Consider the following 20,121-nt stretch of genomic DNA (forward strand, 5'->3'; position numbering starts at 1 on the left):
TGGCGTGCTCTGCATTTCATTCATTGTCGTCACGGCTGTTAGACAGCTGTGACACATGCAGGCTCAACAACAATGAATGAAATGCCGATCACGCCAAAACACTCGGCGAGCACCCAAGCGTGCTCACCAAAAGGGTTGTTAAGGCATACTCGATCTTCACTTCTTAGGACCATGCCAAATTTCTACAGTGTGCATGAGACCTTTGGCCAAGTGTTTGCACATGGGTAAAAGTCATCCAAAGATATTCTTAAATGAAGGCATGAGAACAGATAGAGCCATGATAGAAAAGACAGATATGGTGTATTGGTAACTTTTAGTAAGTTTGGGCTCCCATGAAAATATGTGTGAGTGGATTTGGAAAAAACGATACATTTTTTTGCAAAAAGTAGAGCATTTAAGAGTTTTATTTTATTTTTTACTTATTTTACTCCGTCAGTGTCAGTTAGGTAGGGAATACATGATCCATGCAAAAGACTTTTCAGCAGCCTCATTAGTGTCATAGACAGAATTACAATGACAGGTAACAGCTGTATATACAGCTGATAACAGAGGATCCACCATCCCCAATAGGTGATATTACAGCTTCTCTCCTTCTCCACCTCCCTTCAAAATGAGGTTTGCACACACTTATTAGATGCTTCAATACAAAAGTTAGGGTCTGATACAGTCAGTTGCTGTTAGGTACATGTGGATTTTCTGAAAGAACAGGAATTAGGAATCTACAAAAGCACCAGTGGCTATTATGAAAAATGCAAGATTTCAATTTTTTTAATCTCTTCACAATATCCGCCGTACATGTACGGGACAAGTCGGAAAAGGGTATATGGATTGGGCTTTAGGAATCAGCCCACTCCATACCTGGCAGGTCATGGCTGTGTGTTAGGCCACCTTCACACATCTGCTTAAAAAAACATACACATGAGAGAGTCCGTTTTTACTATCTGTGTGGTTTTCTGTTGGCCATCTGCATGTATTTGTGTACCATCAATATGCCGTCCATGTGCTACATACCGGAATAGAATGCGGAGTAGAAATTACTGAATTTTATGTGTTATATATTTGCAATGATAATGGATAGATAGATCAATAGATATGGTATAAATAGATGATAGATAGATACATAAATATATATCTGTCACATAGATAATTTGTGCCCTGCATGTGTAGCTTACTGTACATCTATTAACCTAATAAATAAATGAATGAAAACAATTAATTTGGGTACCCCCATTTTTGGTAGCCAGAAAAGGTAAAGCAGACAGCTGAGAGCTGATACTGTCTGACTGGGAAGGTCCATGTTTATTGGGCCCTTCCCAGCTTAAAAATACCAGCCCGCAGCCACCACTGAAGTGGAACATCACATGAGATACTCAATTCTGGTGCTTCGCCTCGGTTATTCCCGATGCCCCAGGAAAAAAGAATAGCTAACAAAAAAATACTTTATTGAAATAAACACTCTGCGACACTTTTCCTGGTTCACCACTTTATTTAAAAAAAAAAATCCCTTGCAGGTCCGAGGTAGTCCAGCAAATGGAAACCTGAATAGAACATTCACACAAAACACAGAGAAATGAAGCAAAGACACTTTTCTTCGTTCACCACTTTATTAAAAAAAAGTTCCCACGCACGTCCGACGTAGTCCAAGTGAATCTATCGAAGTCCAAGGAATCCTGTAGGCAGAAAGCCTATAGAGCTTCATTCTGACACTCCATAGGCTTGGCAAAGAACCACTTCTGGGTCACCCAGCACTGTGCGTGCCCCGGCAACTCTGATGGCGGTAGTGTAGCGCCCCGTGGGTTCGGTCGCTACAGAGGTATTGCACCTCTGCCAGAGGTGTGATATCCCACTCCCGGGTAAGGATGGTGTGTGGACCGGGACTCAGTTAGCTGCATGCATCACATACACCCCATTTCCGGGGGACAGCTCAACGGTGCTCCCATTAGTACAGTAATGCAGGCACGACAGAACATGTCCCTGGCTGGAGTGGGGAGGGGGGAGGAAAACCCAGTGATGTAGGAGCAGGAGGGGACGGTTTCTGGGCATAGGTAGGAGCCCATTGGTTGCAAGTCACCTGGGCTCATACACTAGGAGGAGGTATATAAGGCGGGCACCATCTTAGTTCTGGGTCAGTGCAGAGAGTTGGAGAAGAGAAGGAGTTCAGCCAGAGAGGGCTGACAGGGAGCTGTGGCTCAGTCTGGGCCCAGCTCCACGAGGCAGGCCTGGAGTGGAGGCCAGAGCCAGAGGAGAGGAACGGAAACAGAAAGGAACAGAAAGGAAAGTAGGAAGGAACAGAACACCAAGAGAGGCCCAGAGACACGAAGGCAGAAGGAACCCTAAGGACCCAGGAGATTGCGGGTGACGGGTTGGCAGAACAGGGTACCGGATCCCAAGTTGGTGGAGGCGACTAATCCTCAGCCAAGGACCGGCGGTCGTGACCATTTACTGGTGCGACCCCTCACTACACCTACTAGAAAGGCACACCACATAGGGTCAGGGAAGTGGACACCCAGCCTCCCAAGAGAAGACCCGAGCCAGCTGGACAGAAGTAGTGTCACTGGTGGGGCACAGCTGACGAAAGGATAGAAGGGAGTCCTGTGCCCCACTCCGGAATTACCTGGGGGTTGACCGAGCCCCCTGCCTGGTGGATGCAGCACGGCTCGTGCGGTCCTACCTGCGCACAAGTGACCTGGATGAGAACTGTGAGTAAAGAACCTGAACTGCAACACCTTGTCTCTGTGCTTTTTCACCGCATACAGCACTACTAGTGCTGGGACGCCCGCACCATCACCCCCACCATCTACTACACTGCCCTGGGGCTGCACTCTTCCTGTGGGGAGTTACACTACCTCAGCTGCATACACCATCAGCCCCAGCGGTCTGCCTTGCAGCGGCGGTTCTCACTGACCGCAATCCACGGGTGCCGTAGTCGGACATTAAACCACAAAAAACCCATAAATAGACTGCCACTGGTTTGACCGCCCTGGGCCACGGGACCGGGTCGCCGCCACGGTGACTACAACCCCCAGCGTCCACAAAAAGGGCCCGGTTCCGGGTTCCCCACGCGGCCCAGGGGTCGCGTCAGTAGCATTACTGATTTCACCGCTCTTCAGAATCGCCAGGTCTCACACAGCGCAGTGTGACCCGGAAATGGCTGTTTGCAAAGCTTATGGATTGTCAGAACGAGGCTCCATAGGCTTTTTATGGAGGATTCGCTGGACTTTGTTGGATTCGCTTGGACTACATCGGTTTTGTTTGGACTAAGTTAGACCTGCATAGGATTTTTTTTTTAGCAAAGTGGTGAACCTGAAAAAGTGTCGGGGAGTGTTTATTTCAATATAATATTTTTGTGTGTGTGTGTTCTCTTTGTATTACTGGGTTAGTAGTGAGGGTGTATGATAGACACCTTTCCATTACTAACACCAGGGCTTGATGTCAGCCGTGTTTTTGGACAATTCACAGCTGACATCATTTCTGGTGTCCTTCGACAGCTCTTTGGTCTTCACCATAGTGGAGTTTGGCGTGTGACTGTTTGAGGTTGCGGACAGGTGTCTTTTATACTGATAACAAGTTCAAACAGGTGCCAGTACTACAGGTAATGAGTGGAGGACAGAGGAGCCTCTTAAAGAAGAAGTTACAGGTCTGTGAGAGCCAGAAATCTTGCTTGTTTGTAATTGACCAAATACTTGTTTTCCACCAAAATTTGAAAAAAAATTCTTGCCAAATAAGACGATGCGATTTTCAGGATTTGTTTTCTCATTTTGTCTCAGAGGCTGAGTGCCCACGTAGCGTTTTTCAAGCGTTTATGCTGCGGAATTTCCGCAGCATAAACGCTTGTGAAACGCTAGGTAATCCGCACCCCATGGTCCCCAAGGGGATTCCGCATGTTCTATGCACATGCTGCGGATTTTTCCGCAGCGTTTATGCTGCGTACAAAAATCCGCAGCATGTCATTTAATTTCGCAGAAGCGCAGCGGAACTCCCGCCATTGACTTGCATTGAGACGCATAGAAACCGCGACTGTACATTTGTACAAGCGGCTTCTATGCGTCTCTATGTGCGGATGGTACCCAGTTCTGGAGGAGAGGAGACTCTCATCCAGACCTGGGTACCATTGTACCTGTAAAAAAAGAATAAAATAACAAATAAAGTTTATATTCACCTGTCCGGCGGCTTCTCTCTGAATGCCGGCATCGCTTGAGGACCTGCGGTGACGTCACAGTCATGTGACCGCAGGCCCTTCACCGCTCTGTCTCGCGATATGCCGGCAGCCAGGAAGCAGAGAGGAACGAGCGCTGCAGCACACGCCGGGGCCTCGGGGGTGAGTATAGCTTGATTTGTTTTAATTTTTACGGTTCACACTGTATAAATCCATGCCGTTTGCATGGATTTATACAGTGTGACCTAGTTGTCAAGCACTTTCCAAGTGATGCTATCGCCTGAAAAGCGCTTGTCAATCTGCATGCGGAAACAGATGTGAATCCGCATGTGGATCCGCATGTATTCTGCAGGAAAAACGCATTCACAATCTGCATGTACAATCCCCATGCGTTTTTTATGCCAGGGAGATGCAGAAATGCTGCAGAAATTTTCTGCTTCATTTCTGCATCGTGGGCACATAGCCTCATAGTTGAGGTCTACCTATGAAGTCAATTACAGGCCTCTCTCATCTTTTTAAGTGGGAGAACTTGCACAATTGGTGGCTGACTAAATACTTTTTTTCCCCACCATATGTATGTATGTATCTATCTATTATCTTTGCACATCTTTAACACACAAAAAACAAGGATTTCTTAAATGCTTTTTATTCTGGTACATGTCATGTGCTGTACTCGTTTACACATACCCATAGACTTTTATTGACTCTTGTCATCCATGCTGCAGACAAAAAAATGAACATGGCTACGTGTGGGTAACACGAACACACGGTCTATGTGAAATCACAGACATATGCACAGCCCCATAGGTTATAATGGTTACGTGTGTATATGTGTCTCTGGTACGTGTGAAAACGGATGCCACACATACCGGAGACACGTACATGTGAAGGGGGCCTTACAGCCAAGATGTGCCTCTAACAATTGCTGATGGAGCGGCGTTCTGTCCATGATTGCTAGCCTGTTAAATGCCGCTGTCAAACTCTGAGAACGACATTTAGCATGCTTCGGCATGGGTGCATGTCATTCCATGCACCCATCGGCGTGCCCGTGACAAGATCGTGGGTCATCGATTGGTTGCTATGACAGCCAGAAGTCTGCTGAAGACCCCCGTGCTGATCATTACAGAGCTCCTTTGAAAAGCTGCCTGTGGTCAGACTTCAAGTGAGACCGTGATTCTTACTATATGTAGCATTTCTGTGGCATTGCTGTATATAGCACAAGCGATCAGATGATCGCAGCTTTAAATCCCCTAAGGGTGCTAACAAGAACAGTGAAAAGTAAAAAAAAAATTTAAAAAAAAGTAATTTTTTTTAAATTTGAAAAAAAGTAAAGAAACATAAATGTTCACACACCCCCCCTTTTGCCCCATTAATTAAAAAAAATACACATTTGTGTATCACCACTTTCAGAAAAATCCGATATATCAAAATCTAAAAATAATTAACCTAATCGGTAAACACTGTAAACAAAAAAAAATCAAGAACGCCAAAATTATATTTTTCTGGTCTCTACAATTCCGCAAAAAATTCTGTAACAAACGATCAATGTCATATCCATCCCAAAATGGTACAAATAAAAAAGTTGTCTCATCCCAGAAAAATTAAGCCATCACACAGCTCCATTAACTGAACGGTAAAAACAATATGTGTCTCGGAAAATGGCGACACAACCCAAAAAGTTTTTTTTTTTTGCAATCTTCAGTTTTTTTATTATTTTAGTGGTGAAAAAAAATCAGAACATATTTGGTATTACCATAATTGTACTGATGAGAAAAATCATATTGCAAGATAATTTTTACCACAAAATGTACACCGTAAAAACAATAGCCAAAAAAGAATGTCAGAATTGCAATTTTTTCACAATTTCTTTACAGTTGGAATTTTTTTCCCGTTTTCCAGTATACTATGTGGTAAAATCAATGGTATCATTCAAAAGTAAAACTCATCCCGCAAAAACCAAGCCCTCATATGTCTATGTGGACAGAAAAATAAAAGAGTTATGACTCTCGGGAGAAGTGGTGGAAAAAACAAAACGGAAATTGGCCCTGTCGTGAAGGGCTTAATATAATACATTAAGCCCCCCCAAAAAAATACATTTAAAAGATAAACTTGATTTAACTAGTAGATTATTTTCTGATGACACATTCCCTTTAATGTATGAAACCTCCCGTGGAAGCACATGAATTTTGGATGTATCATTCTATATTGCTTCTCTTTTCCTCTTTTCTTACTGCATATGCACTAATATTGCATTTCTGAATACTCCAGGTGATTGTGTCACGTGTCGCTCGTGTATGCAAAAATGATATGGGGGGATCTCAACGTGTTTTGGAAAAGCAGTTCACTTCCTTCCTGAAAGCTCGACTCAACTGCTCCATCCCTGGAGACTCTCATTTCTACTTCAATGTAATACAGTCATCCAGTGAAATCCTAACTTTACAAGGAAAACCGGTTATTCTTGCTCTCTTCTCTACCCCAGCCAACAGGTAACCCTTTTATGAATCTTGAGGGATATAAATCTGTTCTCGAACGTATTGTGACTGGGAAATTTCTAACAAAATAGAGCAGTTAATAACAGAATGCAAGCTAGCTCTTTTCTAGAAGCAATACAACTCTCTTTTTAGCGAGCCCTATAAATCATGAAAGGGCTTGTCCAGCCCTTGGGAAAAATTTGGCAAACACTGCAGTTTGCAGAATCCTAACAGTGCGTAATTTACATACTATTAGGGTTCAGGTTTGTGATTTGCTTACTTGCAGTCACATGATGACCACTCAAACTGGCAAGCAGAGCAGAATCCTAACAGTTTGTATATTGCATAGTATTAAGGTTTGGCAAGCTGCAGCGCTTGATAAAAAATTCCTGAGAGTTGGACAACTCCTTTAACCCCTTTCTGACGTGTGACCTAATAGTAGGTCATAGTGACCTGGGCCGATTGGACCAATGACGTATTATTAGGTCATATGGCGATCGGGCCCGTACACAAGCGGCGCGGGGCGATCGCTGCCGGGTGTCATCTGATAGTCACAGCTGACACCCGGTGCTATGTGCAGGGAGCGGTCCCACACCGCTCTGGGCACATTTACCCCCTCAATGCTGTGATTGAAATCAGTCGCAGCATTGTGGGGGCAAGGGGAGGTGATCGCAATACTCATCTCCTCTTCCGGCCTCCAGCGCTGTCTGCCGCGGCTTCCCGGATGTTGCCATGACGACCCGATGTTCCTTGTGGAACCGCATATGTTGCAATAAAAAGCACACGTCTGGTGGGTGCCTGGACCTCAGACGTACGCTCGCTGGTAAATATGGTTTCATCTTATGTACATATTACATATTATTATGTACATATTAGGTAGTTCTGGTATGGGCTTTTTATTGCAACATATGCGATTACCAGGGGCGTACATAGGAATCATGGGGCCCCATAGCAGAAGTTCTAATTGCCCCCCCCCCCCCCAAAAAAAAAATGTAAATAATTATTGGGGGCACAGAAGAGCAGATCTCACAACTTTCCAGCCTTTGCATAGCAATTTTCTTCCTTGCTGAACTCCTAGATTCCTCTTTCATAGCCCCATAAAATGTGATGCCAACAAAAAAGTGTCCCCCTTAACACAGTATGATACCCTGATGGTGAATTCCTCCTCATTAGCCTCCACATGCACAGTGTAATGACCCTACTGTCAGGGCTGTGGAGTCGGAGTCAGAGTGTGAGTTGGTATAAAATGGACCGACTCCTAAAATATATAATAAATTGGGTACAGTAGTTCAATGCAGTTTGTGTGGAATATTTTTTTCATAAGAATTTGGGAAAGTTATGAAATGTCCTATAAATGTCTGTCCTATTCCTGATCTAAGGGTCTGGACTTTTAGCGGAGATGAATCTGTGCTACAGTAAATTTATCACATAAACATGAGCCATGTATGAGGGAGTCGCAGTTGGAGTCGGTGTCATGGAAATTGAGGAGTCGGAGGTTTGGCTTACTGACTCCACAGCCCTGCCTACTGTACCCCACCTCAACTCCCAGGGCAAAGTATGGTGACCCCAACACAGTATAATCCCCCAACTGTGACCCCCACACAGCCTTCCATGCAGTATAGTGGGCCTACATAGAGTATAATGGCCCCCACACCTCTCCACACTCCACTGAGTATAATGCACTCCCCATGGTCCTCCATACAGTATAACGCACTCGCTATGGTCCTCCACACAGTATAATGCACTCGTCATGGTCCTCCACACAGTATAATGCACTCGACATGGTCCTCCACACAGTATAATGCACTCGCCATGGTCCTCCACACAGTATATTGAACTCCCCGTGGTCCTGCACACAGTATAATGAACTCCCCGTGGTCCTGCACACAGTATAATAAACTCGCCATGGTCCTCTACACAGTATAATGCACTCCCTATGGTCCTTCACAGTATAATGTACTCCCCATGGTCCTGCACACAGTATAATGCACTCCCCATGGTCCTCCACACAGTATAATGAACTCCCCATGGTCCTCCACACAGTATAATGAACTCCCCATGGTCCTCCACACAGTATAATGAACTCCCCATGGTCCTCCACACAGTATAATGAACTCCCCATGGTCCTACACACAGTATAATGTGCTTGACCTGGTCCTCCACATAGTATAATGCACTCGACATGGTCCTCCACACAGTATAATGCACTCGACATGGTCCTCCACACAGTATAATGCACTCCCCGTGGTCCTCCACACAGTATAATGCACTCCCCATGGTCCTCCACACAGTATAATGCACTCCCTATGGTCCTCCACACAGTATAATGCACTCCCCATGGTCCTCCACACAGTATAATAAACTCCCCATGGTTCTGTATGCAGTATAATGCAGCCCCCCATAGGGTTAAAGGCAGCCCCCACCATAGGGTAAAAGGCAGCCCCCAGCAAAGGGTAAAATGCAGCCCCAGTCCTCCAGTATTATCAGTACTCACTGATTTACAAAAATAAATAAATACATACTTACCGCTGCTTCAGTCTCTGCAGCGCGTCTCTCTCAACACCACAGCAGCTGCCAGCTCCACTGTCTGACACAGCGTGGCGTGTCATCACGCCACTGCGTCAGAAGCAGAGGAGCAATGATGGGAAATGGAGTGTCACATGACGTTCCCTCCTCCATCATTGCTTTCAACCAGGGCCGGCTCCAGGTTTTCGTGGGCCCCGGGCGAAAGAGTCTCAGTGGCCCCTTTAATACATACACCATTCATGATGCACAGATACGGCGGAGAAATGTAGGTATACAACACAGGGCCCAGCCTGCCCCCTCATCCTTCACATATGCAGACATGCACGTACACGCACAAACACAGTATGCAGACATGCACGTACACGCACACAGCACGCAGACATGCATGCACAGACACACAGTACGCAAACATGCACACACACACACAGTACGCAGACATGCGCACACACACACAGTACGCAAACATGCACACACACACACAGTACGCAGACATGCGCGCACACACAAAGTACGCAGACACGCACACATGCACACACACACAGTACGCAGACATGCATGCACAGTACGCAGACGTGCACACACACAGTACGCAGACATGCACGCACGCACACAGTACGCAGACATGCACACAGTACGCAGACATGCACGTGACTCGCCCCCTGGGCCTAGCGTACACGTGTAGTGGGTTACCCGGAACCAGGTCTCTGGGGGGTTGTAGTCTCCGTGGCGGTGACCCAGTCCCGTGGCTCAGGGTGGTCAGGCCAATGGCGGTATTTTGTGGGGGTTCTAGGTTAATTGTCCGACTACGCCACCCGTGGATTGCGGTCAGTGCGAACTGCCGCTGCAAGGGCAGACCGCTGGGGCTGATGATGTATGTCGCTAAGGTAGTGTGACTCCCCACGGGAAGAGTGCAGCCCCAGGGCAGTATAGTTGATGGTGGGAGTGATGGTGCAAGCGTCCCAGCACTAGTAGTGCTGGCGCGGCGATGAAGCACAGAGACGTGGGGTTGCAGTTCAAATTCTTTACTCACAGTTCTTTATATTCTTAGTCATTCCGCCGGCAATGACTGCCCTAGCCGTGCTGCGTCCACCAGATGCGGGGCTCGGTCAACCCCCAGGCAATTCCAGAGTGTGACACAGGACTCCCTTCTATTCCTTTCTCTGGCCGTGCCCCACCAGTGACACTACGTTCGTCCAGCTCCCGCGGGCCTTCTCTTGTGGTGTGCCTTTCTAGTAGGTGTAGTGAGGGGTCGCACCAAGATGTGATCACGACCGCCGGTCCTTGGCTGAGGATTAGTCGCCTCCACCAACTTGGGATCCGGTACCCTGTTCTGCCAACCCGTCACCCGCAATCTCCTGGGCCTTTGGGGTTCCTTCTGCCCTCGTGTCTCTGGGCCTCTCTGGGTGTTCTGTTCCTTTCTTCCTTTCCTTTCTGTTCCTTTCTGTATCTGTCCTCTCTGCTGGTTCTGGCCACCACTCCAGGCCTGCCTCGTGGAGCTGGGCCCAGACTGAGCCACAGCTCCCTGTCAGCCCTCTCTGGCTGAACTCCTTCTCTCTCTGAACTTCTCCTTCTTCTCCCAGAACTAAGATGGTGCCCACCTTATATACCTCCCTCTAGTGTATGAGCCCAGGTGACTTGCAACCAATGGGCTCCTGCCTATGCCCAGAAACCGTCCCCTCCTGCTCCTACATCACTGGGTTTTCCTCCCCCCTCCCCACTCCAGCCAGGGACAGATTCTGTCGTGCCTGCATTACTGTCTTAATGGGAGCACCGTTGAGCTGTCCCCCGGAAATGGGGTGTGTGTGATGCATGCAGCTAAATGAGTCCTGGTCCAAACTCCATCCTTACCCGGGAGTGGAATATCACACCTCTGGCAGAGGTGCAATACCCCTGTTGCGGCCGAACCCTCGGGGCGCTACACACGCACACAGTGCGCAGACATGCACGCACGCACACAGTACGCAGACATGCACGCACACAGTACGCAGACATGCACGCACACAGTACGCAGACATGCACGCACGCACACAGTACGCAGACATGCACGCACACAGTACGCAGACATGCACGCACACAGTACGCAGACATGCACGCACACAGATACGTACATATTTGAACACATTCTTAAAAACACATAAAACAGACATAAATATATATATATATATATATATATATATATATTTACACAGTCATACACACTGACATACACACAAGACACATTAGAAATATATTTAATATGGGGATTGGGGAATCTGTCGACAAGCCTCACTTACCTGCCCCTTGTCCTGTGTCCGGTCCAGCTGTGCAGGGCCGCCGGCTTATCTGATGGCCATTGCAGGCCCTGGACCATCAGAGAGGTCCACCCGCCGTTGGGCCCACACCGCTTCCCCAGCATCTCCACCTGGAGGACACCGCGGCACTTCATCAGGGCCCCCCCTTGGGGCCTCCATTCATCAAGGCCCCCCACAGGGTCTCCCTTGAACAGGGCCCCCCACGGGGCCTCCCTTTATCAAGGACCTCCCCGGGCCCTCCCTTCATCAGGGCCGCTCACAAGGCCTCCTTTCATCAAGGACCCTCACGGGGTCTCCCTTCAACAGGGACCCCCTCGGGGCCTCCCTTCAACAGGGACCCCCTCGGGGCCTCCCTTCAACAGGGACCCTCTTGGGGCCTCCCTTCAACAGGGCCCCTCCTCCATCGGGGCCCCCCTCCTGCACCCCCCGCTCCGCTGTTTGATTGCCGCCGCCCGTCGGCACTGTGGTCAGGCATGGCCGCGCGCAGCGCGCTGTACGTCTGTGTCTTGTAGTAATGTCGCAGCAGGGGCGACACAAGCACAATTAAAGGTGCAGTGTCGCCCCTGCCGTCATTACTACAAGACACAGCCGCACAGCACATGGCCATGTCTGAACACAGTGGCGGCGGCGGCAATCAAACAGCGGAGCGGGGGTTGCAGAAGGGGGGCGACTGCTATGGGGCCCCGCCGGCTCACGGTCCCCCTCTGGCCACGGGCCCCCTACGGCCACGGGCCCCATAGCAGTACGCCACTGGCGATTCCACAAGGATACTATTGATATTTAATCTCCCTGTATATGATTACTGGATGTGCTACTTTATCTATATCTGCTGTTTACATGTTGTGAACCATATATGTATCTAACGTTGTTTACTTATTTACATTTAATGGATTATCATACATCTGACGTTGTACACCTACCTGTTGGAGCTTTGTGTGATATATATTATATATGCAACAGTTATGGACTTCTTTGTGTGAAGGAGTACTTTATGCTGATCTGACTGTAGATGGCTGTTACGCTCGCGCCCGGACTGACTGGCGTGAGCTTGATTAGTGATCCCACTGTACCATGAACCGAGGAGTGCCTGGAGGAGCGTAACTAAGTATCAACCCAATCCGACCAAGGTCACACGGCGGCTCAGTCGACTCCGTGAACCAGGGAGGAACCGAGCAGAGGGACCAGGTGCTACTCCAGGTCAGACCCCGGTCACAGTTGTTGACCCACACCGGGGAATGCAGGAACAGGCAGGTTAAACTGGCATATTGACTGGTGGGTACTGGCAGGCACGGCTGGTATGCAGACAGGTGGATATTGACAGGCACGGCTGGTATGCAGACAGGTGGGCACTGGCAGGCACGGCTGGCATGCAAACAGGTGGGCACAGGGAGGCACGGCTGACATGCAGACAGGCGGGTACTGGCAAGTAGAAATGTAGGCAGGATAGGGACCAGTACAGACTGGGATACAGGAACAGAGCCGCAGGTGCGGTAGACAAGCAGAGCGGAGCAAAACCCGCAGATGCGGTGAACAAGCAAAGCAGGGCAAAACCCGCAGATGCGGTAAACAAGCAAAGCAGAGCAAAAATGCAGATGCGGTGAACAAGCAAAGCAGAGCAAAACCCGCAGATGCGGTGAACAAGCAAAGCAGAGCAAAACCGCAGATGCGTTGAACAAGCAAAGCAGAGCAAAACACGCAGATGCGGTGAACAAGCAAAGCAGAGCAAAACCGCAGATGCGATGAACTAGCAAAGCAGAGCAAAACCCGCAGATGTGGTGAACTAGCAAAGCAGAGCAAAACCGCAGATGCGGTGAACAAGCAAAGCAGAGCAAAACCCGCAGATGCGGTGAACAAGCAAAGCAGAGCAAAACCGCAGATGCGGTAAACAAGCAAAGCAGAGCAAAACCCGCAGATGCGGTGAACTAGAAAAGCAGAGCAAAACCCGCAGATGCGGTGAACAAGCAAAGCAGAGCAAAACCGCAGATGCGTTGAAAAAGCAAAGCAGAGCAAAACCCGCAGATGCGGTGAACAAGCAAAGCAGAGCAAAACCGCAGATGTGGTGAACAAGCAAAGCAGAGCAAAACCCGCAGATGCGGTGAACAAGCAAAGCAAAGCAAAACCCGCAGATGCGGTAAACAAGCAAAGCAGAGCAAAACCCGCAGATGCGGTGAACAAGCAAAGCAGATCAAAACTGCAGATGCGGTGAACAAGCAAAGCAGAGCAAAACCCGCAGATGCGGTGAACAAGCAAAGCAGAGCAAAACTAGCAGATGCGGTGAACTAGAAAAGCAGAGCAAAACCCGCAGATGCGGTGAAGTAGCAAAGCAGAGCAAAACCGCAGATGCGGTGAACAAGCATTTTGAGCAAAACCCGCAGATGCTTTAAACAAGCAAAGCAGAGCAAAACCGCAGATGCGGTGAGCTAGCAAAGCAGAGCAAAACCCGCAGATGCGGTGAGCTAGCAAAGCAGAGCAAAACCCGTAGATGCGGTGAACAAGCAAAGCAGAGCAAAACCGCAGGTGCGTTGAACAAGCAAAGCAGAGCAAAACCGCAGGTGCGGTGAGCAAGCAGAGCAAAGCAAAACCCGCAGATGTGGTAGACAGGACAGGGCTCTGTTCACATGGAACAGACTGGAAAACACAAGAAGATAGCTGGAACACAGGAGATAGATACAGAGGGAGGGAAACAGAATGAGCAGAACCAGATACACACAAGGTACTTACAATGAAGTAGCGATTGGACACAAGACTCACAAACAGAAGTACAGAGACAACGAGTTGGTGTTAGGTGCAGGTTCAGATACTGCAGGAAAGAAGGAAGATACAGTCATAGAGACAAACAAGTAACGGACTAGGACACTGTTCAGACAGGTTCTGAACCAGGAACAAGATACAGGAACTAGCCTGGGAACTCAGCCCCCAGGGTGGCAGAAACTGACTAGAAGTCACAGGTACAGGTAGAGGCCCTGGGTACTCAGCGCCCAGGGTGGCAGAAACAGACTAGAGTCAGGACAGGACCTGGCAACTCAGTTGCAAAAGACAAACTGAGTGAAAGTGTTGCTCAGGCACCTCCTACTGGGTGGAGGGGGTTTAAGTATCCAGTGACTCACAGCAATAGGCTGGGGACGCATTAGGACTGTGCACGCAGTAACTATAAGAAACAGGCAGAAGCTGCGCCGACGCCCTAAGCAGTCAGACAAGAGACATGGACACAGCAGATACTGAAACAAAATGTGCAGCCTGGACGGACAGGTAAGATTGCGGTCTTGCATGGTGGGAGGTGGTGCACCATGCAAGCATGCCGCCAGGAATGTTACAATGGCGATGTTGTGTAAAGTTTCTTTGTTTACTGTATTGTAAAAAGAAAAAAAGTCTCTCTTGTATTTTCTGTTTTGCACTTACTTCCTGGTGCAGTACTGTGTGACTGTGCGTTTTTCCCTTTACCTCATGTTCTGAGAAGTAAAAGCTTGTTATCCCATGTAATCTGCTCTGTGAAGTTTCTACTGCAACTGTGGGTATCCAGAAGCTGTGCAACAGGTTATGGACCCAGGCACCGAGGGACCCCAGGCACCGAGGGACCCCAGGCACCGAGGACCCCAGGCACCGAGGACCCTAGACACACAGGACACCAGAACTCTCAGAAAGAGCCTGGTGAATACAGAAGAATTCTTCAGTACAATTCTCTCCAAACAAGTAAGACAAGTTAAAGAGGACAAGTAGCACAGAGCTAAAACTTACAGTAGCTAAGCTGAATAATGAGAATTATCAGTTATAGAAGTTCAAAGTAGAAATGTTATTGTCTAAAGATGATTTATGGGAAGTAATCACTACAGATAGACCTGATGAGGATAATCAGACATGGGATAAGAAAAATAGACAAGCAAGAGCTACCATCAGCCTATTAGTGGATGATGCTCAATTAATCCACATAAGGAATGAGGATACAACAAAGGGAATGTGGGAAGCACTAAGAAAGCTACATGAAAGACCCAGCTTAAATCACAAGTTATTTCTGCTAAGAAAGCTTTACAGTATGAGACTAAGTGCAGAGAATGACATGCAGAAGCATATATTCTCTATTATGGAAGTGATATCACATCTGAGATCAATTGGTGAAGATATTAAGGAAAGCCATGTAGCAGCAATATTATTGTGCAGTTTACCGGATTCATATACTGCTTTGATAAATGCACTAGAGACAAGACCTGAAACAGACATTACATTAGAGTTTGTGAAGACCAGACTCATAGATGAATATCAAAGAAGGAAAGAACAAACAAATGATTCTTCTACTGAAAAAGATAATGGAAATGCTCTTAAAGCTACAGAATCAAAAAGACCCTATAATAAAGAGACAAGAGAATGTTTCAGATGTAAGAAAAAAGGACATTTAAAGACTGACTGTAGTATATGGAAAGCAGAGCAACAGAAATTACATCATAAAGGTGAAAAACACAATTTCTGATTCATGTGAACATAATTAGAATGGCACATTTAAAGTGACTGATAAGAAATCATCGTTGGGTTGGTTTATTGACTCAAGAGCAACAAGTCACATGACAAATAATAACAATTTCTTTACTGAACTTAATTTAAATAAGAAGGAAGCCATTTATCTTGCAGATGGAAGCAAAATAACTGCAGAAGGTGTTGGACAAGGAATGCTAAACTGTTCTAACAAGTTTGGGCATGATTCAAAAATACTTGTACAGGATGTGTTATATGTTCCAGGATTAGAAGGAGGATTGTTATCTGTAAAACGTCTAACAGCTAAAGGACTTACTGTAAAATTCAAAGATGATGAGTGTACAATCCTAGCAGGAAACAAGGTAATAACCAATGTCAAGGTGGATGAACAATTATATCATCTAGACACATTAAAGGAACAGATGAAGTTATGTACACATGATCACAAGAATTGTATTCACATGTGGCATAGACGTCTAGGACACAGACATCCTGAAAGTATAATGGAGCTACAAAGGAAAGAATTGACCAAGGATCTATTGATATCTGATTGCTCAATTACCGTAAGATGTGAATGTTGTATAAAATCAAAAGCCACAAGGATATCTATTCCTAAAGAAAGTGAAACGAAAAGCACAAGACCATTTGATTTGGAGCATACTGACGTATGTGGACCCATGAAAGTGACTACATCAGGAGGCAATAGATATATGGTGACTTTTATAGATGACTACTCAAGATACACAGTCACATACTTGATCAAGAACAAAAGCGAAGTTTTCAATAAACTAGTAGACTACGTGATAAAGTCAAATAACAAATTTCAGAGGAAGCCAATTGTCATTAGAAGTGATAATGGAGGTGAATTCACAGGACTCCAAATAGAAAACTACTTAAGAAAAAATGGTATAGAGCATCAAAAGACTGCTCCTTACACACCTGAACAAAATGGAGTAGCAGAAAGGAAAAACAGAACTCTGACTGAAATGATAAGGTGTATGCTGACAGATTCCAAACTATCAGAGAAATATTGGGGTGAAGCAGCAATGACAGCTACATATTGTGACAGTGTCACTGGTTTTATATGTGAGGGGAGGTATGTGTCACTCAGGATGCTCTCCTGTGTGAACTAAGACCTACTTTATTTTTCAGCCAGCGTGTTATATGCTGGTAGATTTACTCTGTTAAAGGGTGTGCGGTTTTATGGGAATGGCAAAGAGGGCGGGACGCCATTCCCCCTACCTCCCCTCAGGGTGTGGCTGAGCAATGTGTAAAAGCTCAGTCCTGTTTTTTTTCCTGTGGAGTTTGGTCTGGAGAGGGAAGTCTCCAGACAGTATTGTGGAAGCTGCAGAGCTTTTCACAAGGACTTTAGCAGTGCAGTTTATGCTACCGAGAGCGGGCGGAACCCGCTCATCTTTGGACTGAGTTATACTTTGTTTTTGTTTTTTTCCGTTTAACCCAGAGGGGTCATGTTTGTTTTTCCTGCGAAACCTGCATGAGTTTATGGCTGATAATAAACCAGCAGAAAGGAAACCTGGGAACGTGTGTCCTGAGTCTGCCTCCAGGAGAGTCGAGCGAGTCGTCTTGCCACAGGTGGTGTGAGAGTGCGTGCAGGATTCCAGGAACACGTGTACCTGCCACAAAGACCGGTGGATGTCCTGGGTGAAGGCTGCCAGCCAGCCAGAGAAGTCCGGCAGTATGGAGGAGCTCGTTAAGCACCTGGTCCAGGCCCAGCAGAGCATGCAGCAGCAACACCTACAGGCCCAGCAGAGTATGCAGCAGTCCCAGCAGAGTATGCAGCAGTCCCAGCAGAGTATGCAGCAGGCCCAGCAGAGCATGCAGCAGCAGCACCAGGAGACGACCAAACTGTTGCTTCAGCAGATCCAGTTGCAGCAAAAGTCGCAACAGCAGCACCAGCAGGAGGTGCAACAGCAGATACAGCTTTTAGCGGACGCCATCCAGAGCAGGGCGACCGCCCCACCCTCAGGGACGACTGATGATTCTTACGTCAGGAAGTCGGTAAGGCGGGCCATGCAGAAGATGACCCCTGGGGATGATGTAGAAGCATTTCTGACTGTTTTTGAGAGGGTGGCTGATCGGGAGAGACTTCCACCAGCACAGTGGGCAGAGGTTCTGGCGCCATATTTATCGGGTGAACCCCAGAAGGCGTATTTTGACTTGGCGCTGCAAGATGCTAAGGAGTATCCCAAACTAAAGACATCTTAGCACGTCTGGGAGTAAATATGGTGGTGAGAGCCCAGCGAGTTCATCACTGGGCGTATGCTAGCAACAAACCCCCTCGTTCGCAGATTTTTGACCTCCTGCATCTTGTTCAGAAGTGGCTACAACCGGAGTCCTCCACTCCGGCCCAGATGGTTGAGCGGGTGGTGATTGACAGGTTCATGCATTCCCTTCCCAAGCCAGTACAGACCTGGGTTGCCCAGGGTGATCCCCAGAACGCAGATGACTTCATCGGCCTGGTAGAGAGGTACCAGGTAGTCGAGAGATCTCTTGGAAAACCGGATGCAGTCACTTATCCCTACTGGGATACCCAAAAGGGGGCGGGTTCACCACGGAAGGGGTCTAGAGCAACCACTGGGGGACGTCCTACTCCTACTGAAGGTGCCTTTAGAACAGTTGGTAAAGATATAGTTTGCTGGCGGTGTCACAACCCTGGACATGTAGCCGCCAGGTGTCAAATATCCCCTGAGCCCATGGACTGCAACCTAGGCAGACGGGTCTCCTATTATGCCTATCCAGCCTGTAGCGTGGACTGTCAACCTGGCGAGGGGCCGCAGGCGTGTGCAGTGTCCATTAATGGAATAAAAGTGCTTGGGCTGTTGGACTCCGGGAGTCTGGTGACCTTGATCAGAGCATCCCTTCCCCACCAGTTGATCCCTTCCAAAACCCTGGGCGTTCGGTGCATCCATGGTGACCCCAAGGACTATCCCATGGCTACAGTAACAGTGGGGACAGACTGTGGTACCCAGTCCCATGAAGTCGGGGTAGTAAAGGACCTGATACATCCCGTCATATTGGGCCATGATGTTTCCTTATTCTGGGACTTGTGGGGGAAGGGAACTGGACTAAGTAGCATGGGGAAAAGCCAGGTCCTTGAAGAAGAACCCCCAGATGGAGGAGTTCCCACTGTGCATCCTTGTCGGTGATGAGGGTGAGACGGTGACCGAGGAGGCCGACCTCCCTGCGTAAGATATGTCCAGAGAGAACTTTGGGACAGTGTCCATTAATGGAATAAAAGTGCTTGGGCTGTTGGACTCCGGGAGTCTGGTGACCTTGATCAGAGCATCCCTTCCCCACCAGTTGATCCCTTCCAAAACCCTGGGCGTTCGGTGCATCCATGGTGACCCCAAGGACTATCCCGTGGCTACAGTAACAGTGGGGACAGACTGTGGTACCCAGTCCCATGAAGTCGGGGTAGTAAAGGACCTGATACATCCCATCATATTGGGCCGTGATGTTTCCTTATTCTGGGACTTGTGGGGGAAGGGAACTGGACTAAGTAGCATGGGGAAAAGCCAGGTCCTTGAAGAAGAACCCCCGACGAAGTCTCAGATGGAGGAGTTCCCACTGTGCATCCTTGTCGGTGATGAGGGTGAGACGGTGACCGAGGAGGCCGACCTCCCTGCATTAGATATGTCCAGAGAGAACTTTGGGACTGCTCAAGTTCGAGACCTGACCTTAAAAGGGGAGTTCGACCAGGTTACTGTATGTAATGGGGTTGCCCAAGAGCCTGGGGCCGACACCAGATTCCCCCACTTTGCAGTGCAGGGGGAGTTGCTATATCGGGTGGCCAAACTGAGGGGCGGTGAGATAGTGGAACAGCTGTTAGTGCCGGGGCCATACAGATGGCGGGTGCTAGATATGGCCCATTCACATGTTCTGGGGGGATACCTAGGGGTCGAGAAAACTCAGGAGAGGATATTGAGAAGGTTTTATTGGCCAGGGTGTTATCGAGAAGTTCAAAACTATTGTAGGTCCTGCCCCACCTGCCAAATAACCGCTCCCTCCTCCCACTTCCGTAGCCCCTTAGTCCCACTACCTGTGATAGAGGTTCCCTTTGAGAGGATTGCCATGGACCTCGTGGGCCCCTTAGTTAAATCAGCTCGGGGCCACCAATATATCCTGGTCGTCATGGACTATGCGACTCGGTATCCGGAAGCGGTTCCCCTAAGGAACATGTCCAGTAAAAGTA

The 20,121-nt window shown here is 47.9% G+C and overlaps 1 protein-coding gene across 1 annotated transcript in view; it reads left to right on the plus strand.

Moving 5' to 3' along the window:
- The window catches only part of SEMA6B (semaphorin 6B), a 229,896-nt gene that overhangs the window by 129,323 nt on the left and 80,452 nt on the right, over positions 1–20,121 (plus strand). Inside the window, exon 10 of the mRNA XM_073686360.1 lies at positions 6,425–6,642. Coding sequence (XP_073542461.1) covers positions 6,425–6,642 — 218 coding nt within the window. The remainder of the gene's footprint in view (positions 1–6,424; positions 6,643–20,121) is intronic.

The sequence above is a fragment of the Phyllobates terribilis genome, unplaced genomic scaffold (assembly GCF_046119375.1).
Source record: "Phyllobates terribilis strain yellow unplaced genomic scaffold, ASM4611937v1 Scaffold_1__5_contigs__length_1240528914, whole genome shotgun sequence".
Taxonomy (NCBI): domain Eukaryota; kingdom Metazoa; phylum Chordata; class Amphibia; order Anura; family Dendrobatidae; genus Phyllobates; species Phyllobates terribilis.